Genomic DNA, 6,917 nt, shown 5'->3' on the forward strand with positions numbered 1-6,917 from the left:
TCTAGGGGACATACAAATCACATTTTCATGGCTTCTTGTTTTCCTATCAGTGCAACATGGAAGCTGAGTTGATAAAAGGCTTTTTAGGCCTTCATGGTCTCCAAAAGCTTTATTTACTACACCAGAGACATGTTATCAATTGAAAGAGAACCTCAAAAGGATTGGCACCATTTTACAAAACCAAAAGTTCCTCTCTTTTGTGTGTACCACTGTTTAAACTGAAAATTGTTTTATCTTTAACGCTGATGATAGAAAATAATTCTATTACAATTTTGTCATGACTTTTGTTAGATTTTATCTGTATTAACAGATACAATTGCATTACATAATCAAGTCCATTTTTTATGCTAATTTACAGTAAGAATTTAATGGGACTCTGGTGTGTTACTGTTATCCAATATCAAACGCAATGCCTGTAACAGGGATTTTACATTTTAAAATTCCCTAAATCTAACTTCATTCTAAATGTTTGCACTTTCTGTTTGCATAGTAGAAAATCTTGCTGTTTAAATGGAGCTATTTTGCATAGAGATTTTATGTGATTTATTTGTTTGGGGATTTCATGCTCAGATTTTTCGCCTGCACCCTGTGGCTGTGTATATTAGGTTAAATTAGTCAGTTTAAATTGGTGGAAATTAGTGTGAAAGTACTTAGTGTCTTTCCTGTCCATCATTGCGGGCTCTTTGCAGTACTGGTAACCTTTCTTAGCTCAGAAGGAGTAAATATAGCGGATGTATAAATAAATTAGTAATGCATTTCTTAATTGGAATAAAGTGGAATCGCCTTGTGTTCTTCTGTTAGAAAATTGTACATATTTTACTGTAAGCCATAGCAGGGGACCTGCTGAAAAAGTATTATCATCCTTTGAATTTTTACACATTTTGTGACATTACAACCACAAATTCTAATTTGATGTGATAAAATATGATATACCAAAACAAAGAAGTAAATAATTGGGAATAGGAAGATAAATGTTACATGCTTTTAATTCCCTTTACAAATATAAATCTGAAAACTGTCGTGTGCATTTGTATTTAGCCCCTCTGAGTAAAATCTTTGTTGAACACCCTTTGGCAGTTGCAGCTGCAAGTCTTTGGGCATACAGTATGTCTTTTGTCAGCTTTGCAGGTCAAGAGAATTACGTTTTTCTTGTGTGTTCCTCTTTGCAAACAAGGCCAAGATTAGTTATATTGAATGCAAAGTGTGTGTGAATTTTTATGCTTCCCCACAGCATGATGCTGCTACCACCATGTTTCGCTCTGTTCATGATGGTTTCAGTGTGATATTTACTTCTCTTGCACACTTACACTTATATATATATATATATATATATATATATATATATATATATATATATATATATATATATATATATATATATATATATATATACACATATCACCATGTCAACAGATTCTCTGCAGCTCCTCCAGACATACCATGGGCCTGATGGCTGCTTCTTAAGATAGTTATCTTCTTGTCTGGGCATTCTGCTCAGATAAATTGACATGTCTTGGTAGATTTGCAGTTGTGCCATAATCTGTCAGTTTTCCACTGACTAATTTAACAGTGCTCATTGAGATGTTCAATGCTTGGGATTTTATTCTACATCGTAAACCTGCTTCCAAGATCCTTTTTTCCTCGACACATCTTGTTGATGCTGTTTCTTGACTAACAAGTGGATTCTACTTACTAAAGTGGCTTCTAAAGAAAGGAGCATTTGATTTCATTTAGGGCTATCAAAGTAAAAGCAGGTACTTTTATACATTTTAGTGAATAAATAAAACACGAAAAAATTTTCCCTCCCTCTTTTTAATTGGGAGCTACTTTGTTGTTGGTTATGACATGGTGCAACAAAATGCAAACAATGTATGTGATTGTGACATCACAAAATGTATAAGAATAAGAAATACATAAGAATTCAAAATGGGCCTTCACAAAATTTATAAAAAAAAAAAATCTAATCATATGACTACTTTGACCACTGTCTATGTAGGATCTTTGCTTATCAGAACTGATTATTGCTTAGTTGTGCACCACAGCAGAATTTGGTTCAGAGCAAAGTCCAGTCCACACAGAAGCTTGCAGGTCAGCTGTGTGTGAAGACCTCTCATAGCCAATGAGTGGACAAGCCATGCTCTGGCGATTTATGTTTCCTCTTCAAAAAGCTTTGCCACCATTGGCTGCCTTTTTATGTAGAATATTTAACACTGGAGAGTCGAGGTTCATTCCAAGACTTTGCGTGTCCTTTGTTTCATGGTTCGAGTGTTTCTGAAAACTGTGTAAGGGGTGTTTTTGTGGCCAGAGCAGGAAGGCTGAACTTTAGATTCCAGTAAAGACACTTTCAGCAAACTATAACTATAAGATTTAGAAAAGATTTGAGATATATCTCAGACTGAACTATCAAACTTGCATTTTAGCCAGATATTTTTCTTACACAGCTCTGCGCTATGTAACATTTCCCATGTGTGATATACCGCCAACTTCTTTTTTGCTTCGTGTTGAAGATAATTAGACTGCGCATCCCCATGATGGCAGTGCTTGCGTGACAAGTTTGAGCATGCTACCAGAAAAAGACAAGCATAAATAGTTCATCCTGTGATTCTGAAGAAGCAACTAGGATGTGGGCGTGTAGGATTTGTTCTATCCTACTTGTGACATATCAGTCAGGCTTTTCTGCAGTGCACATGTAGCATTCGCCTTCTTGCTCTCTCCTGAACTGTAAGTTGGCCCTTGAATGGCAACAGAGTTGAATCAATGTCACAGCAGGTTGTTCAGGTCTTATCCTCTATAGGTCCCTTTAGAAAGTAGAAGCATGGATGAATAGAGCAAATGGTACACATTGTGTTGCTTGCTTTGCTCACCAGTAGAAGCTTTGAGGGTGTTTACTTGTCTCTGCCTTTTCACTAGTCTTAACTGAGAAGTAATAATTTTTACTGATGTTTGATGCTCAAATATATTAATTATGGTAAAATAATAATAATTTTTCAGTTTCAGTCGTTGACATGTAGTGTATATGCCACAAAAAAGCGTATAATTTTGCTTGTTAAGTTTTTTTGCAATAATTTCCATGATCAAAAGAGAGAAATATGAAAAAAAGCTTAAAAGACAAACAACAAACACAAAGTATTAGAGAACACATAAAAACATGCCTAAGAGTAATAACATCACACTTGAAATGCTGAACTCAGGCCTCAATAGAAACAAAACAGCCCCTTGAGAAGAGATTTGCGATAGTAAAGTGTTCACCTCAAATTTTAATTGATATGGCTACCCAACCAAGGAATTTAAAAGAGTTCTGTGGGGAAGCCAGTCTGCCTGCATTGCACCACAGTGACAAATTACTATTTGTGAAAAAAGCTGTGATTCCTAACAACCACAATTTTGGCAGCATTCAAACTAGTATAGTTTGAATGCACACATCCAAAACTCTATAAAAGTATTTTTTTGCAGATAGTTTTCTTTCATGTACTTGGCACTAACAAGTCCCTTTATGTTACTGATGCATATGTGGTGGGTGAAATGGAAATACAAATTCTGATATGTAAATTAAACAGTAGCTGCAGTCAAATATTCTCTCCATTTGTCTCAGACTCAAAGAAAAAAAATGCAGTTGCATCTAATTATCAGAATCATTGGAAAACCTACAGGAGTAATTTCTAGAGAGAGCAGCGTTTTTTGATATAACACAATCGGCACACATCAGCAGACAATCTGTACTGACATGAAACGCATTAAAAGAACATATTCTTACCTGATAAATGTTGTGCTCACAACTTGCCTTGGTGGTATGACTTTTAACACCCTTCTTGAGCTATTTGTTTTTGCCATACCATAAACCCTTCTTCCTCCAGATCCAGGTTGTTAATTTCTTTAAGTTCAACATTCCAAATGTTTCATATTCCTGGAACAAAGGGTCTTTCCAATGGAGAGATAACCTTTTCTAGGCAAGGAGGAAATTTATAATTGCTACCTGTATTTGCCATTAAGGAGCTTAAATTATCTTAAATGATCTTTGTAACAAAAGTGATCACTATATTGTTTGTCTGTATCATCAGTAAGCGTTAAGACATCTGTTTAATTCAGTTGTTACTATGTAACCGGTCTTTATGTCAAGAAACAATTTGTTCAGTTTGCACCCACGGTGATAAGCTCCTATTTGGTGCTGTAACAAACACTACATCATCATCCACATATGGACACGTATATTCTGCTTTGAGGGCATGACTCAAGGGGTTCTTCAAATTTAAAACTACCTACTGACTGAAAAACAGTGGCAAGGTTCACTTTATTTTATTTAGTTTCAATAATTCAAAGGTTTTCTGGCTCTAAAATGCAATAATGTTTGGCGTTTAACAACCCGTCTGGATCCATCATCATTTTAGCCTGTACACACCTGGCTATTGCAATTTCTTTTGGAAACTTTTTCTGCACAATAACTACCTATCCGGCATTCAAAATGATATATTTTATATTTTCTTCTTGACGAATGGTGTTTTACTGTTAATAGAGAAAGCATTACAATTAATTTGCCTTTGCATTCTACCTGTCAGCCTTTCTAAAACGTGACAATTTTCACTCAGCTTGTTTATTAGATGTTATGTTGTTTGACAGTGTAGGCCTGACATTAAGGAGTCTTATCAAAAAAAGATAAGTGTTTGCATCCATTGACATAATGCAAGATAACGCTTATTATAAAGCTTATGTGGGATATTATGTACACAAGAAGTACAGAGAGCTTCTGGAGCCATGCATGGCTTCCTTGAAATAATTAGAAGAGGCATTGACTTAGACTCTAGGGCAAATTAATGTCATTAGTGTTGGGAATTATGGTAAAGATTAATGGTAATTTTTCTGGACAGAGTGGGAAAAAATTAAATGAACCAAAGGTAGCTGATAAGGTAAAAAAAAAAAATCGATACAAACATCACTTGCTACCTGCTAAATTTTGCCAAAGTGTATTAATGCAGACATGAAATAAAACTGCACTTTCTATGAGCACATAATACTTATAATACAAAAACTTTTTAAAAAAACAAAGACAAAACCGTAAAGGAGTTCACATTTTAAAAAATCACCTGTATTTTACTTTAGTGATTATCATGGTTGCCGCTTCTATAATTACTAAAACAACAGTCTGTGTGTGTGGATGTAGATCCTATGTAGATCCTTACCTTTTCTGAAATTTCCAGATGACTTCTATAATTTACAAATTGAACATGTTCCATAACAGACTGAAGTTGAAAGCGAACAAAAAACAAAAAAACAAGCTACTTTGCTCTGCTACGTTCAACTGTCCTATATTTGGTTCAACTCTTCCCATCTTTCCCTTTTATGCAGCCAGAGTACATTTAAACAAAATCTGTACTGCTACTAGAGAATATGGATTCCTTTTAAATATGCCTCCTCCGATTTCTGATAAAAAAAAAATAGCTAACTATTCTTCATGGACACACTTAGATATGGTATGCGTGTAGTTACAGAATGGGTGGTCACCCAATCAAGCTGATTTTGGTCACCAGCCATTTTCTTGGTGGATTTCAGGTGTTTTTTCTATGAATTTCTGATAGCATACTGTAAGTTCTGCAGCAAATAATGAATGTTGATTTGTTCAACACTGAAAATACACAGAGAAAATACAGAAAATGTGAGAGGCTTAAATAATAGAAAACTGACCTTAAAGAGCCGCAAAATGTTGGCCACCATGATTGACACAGAGCTGGCGGAGGCACCAATCACTCCGACCACTCTCTCTGGCTTGGTGATGATGGGTGGCCCTCCGCTGAGACACTTCACATCAGTCGAGTCTTTCTCAATCAATGCCTGGACAAATGTCAGCGACTGTTCCAGAGCATGGGTGTCCCGGGAGCAAGTGTCAAGGATGCGGGCCCCCAGAGAAATATTAGGCAGCAGCTCGTTGTCGTTATTGATACGATCCAGGGCAAACAACATGGCCTCCAGCCTATGGATCCCTTTCTCCTTCTTTAGCTCTCCACAGGCTTTGCCGTCATTTCCTCTTGCATGCACTGGGAAAAGTCCACCCAGAGATATGTCCCCATCAATACGTATCGAGTTGAGATGCGTGTGGCCTGGCATTTTGGGTTTGGCTGCCGAGGTGACCAGACAATAACAAGCCAGAACCAAGAGCCAACTGAAAACCTTTCTGTGGCAACCATTCCATAGTCTCTCAAAGCCTCCTTGTAGAGTCATAATTAAAGGCTGAATCTGCATCCAAATACAAATTCAATTCCTTTGAAAATGACAGAGGCGTGCACGCATATATATCCCCACACGCATAAAAATGTCCTGGAGGTCAGCTGCAATGCTTTTCGGTGCACAGTTCTCTTCAAAAGTCTCTTCTCATGGTTTCCCGCTCTGACACGAAGTCAGCCGCACTAATTACGCCGTTTCCCTCTGTTTATCTTCTTCCTTTTCTTCTCTCTTTGTATTTAAGTCCTTGCTTACACCTGAGAGTGGTGGATACATGCAGCAACCAAACAGTGCAGAGAGTGTTGAAGCGGAGTCCACAGAGACCGCTCTCATAAAGCGAGAACAAAGATGGGAAGGTTGCCTCTCTTCTCTGTTTTTTTTTTTTTTCTTTTTTCGCGGAGCACAATTACGTTCAGCTTCCTTCTTGGTGTGTCAAGCAGATAGAATGTCACGGGGCGTCCACTTTGGGCTCCTGCAAAGAAAGAGAGGGGGGGGGGCACAATGAAGAAAACAGCAGGCTCAGTAAATTATAAAAGTAGGTGGAAGAGAGGGATAAAATGGAATCTCATTCACATCGTTTCAGTGAAGATATGTGTTTACTTACAACGTAGGTGTGAGACAAGCTGCTCTGTCATGCTCTCTGTTTCAATTGGAGTCATATTCAGAATTACACAGTGCACCAGCATGAGACAATAAACACCTCAGTC

General features: G+C 37.1%; 1 protein-coding gene across 1 annotated transcript in view; it reads right to left on the reverse strand.

The window, feature by feature from the left end:
* The window catches only part of grm4 (glutamate receptor, metabotropic 4), a 205,159-nt gene extending 198,477 nt beyond the window's left edge, over positions 1-6,682 (reverse strand). The window contains exon 1 of the mRNA XM_036128751.1: positions 5,677-6,682. Coding sequence (XP_035984644.1) covers positions 5,677-6,231 — 555 coding nt within the window. The 5' untranslated portion in view covers positions 6,232-6,682. The remainder of the gene's footprint in view (positions 1-5,676) is intronic.
* Between the last annotated feature and the right edge of the window lie 235 nt (positions 6,683-6,917).

The sequence above is a fragment of the Fundulus heteroclitus genome, unplaced genomic scaffold (genome assembly GCF_011125445.2).
Source record: "Fundulus heteroclitus isolate FHET01 unplaced genomic scaffold, MU-UCD_Fhet_4.1 scaffold_115, whole genome shotgun sequence".
NCBI classification, from domain to species: Eukaryota; Metazoa; Chordata; class Actinopteri; order Cyprinodontiformes; family Fundulidae; genus Fundulus; species Fundulus heteroclitus.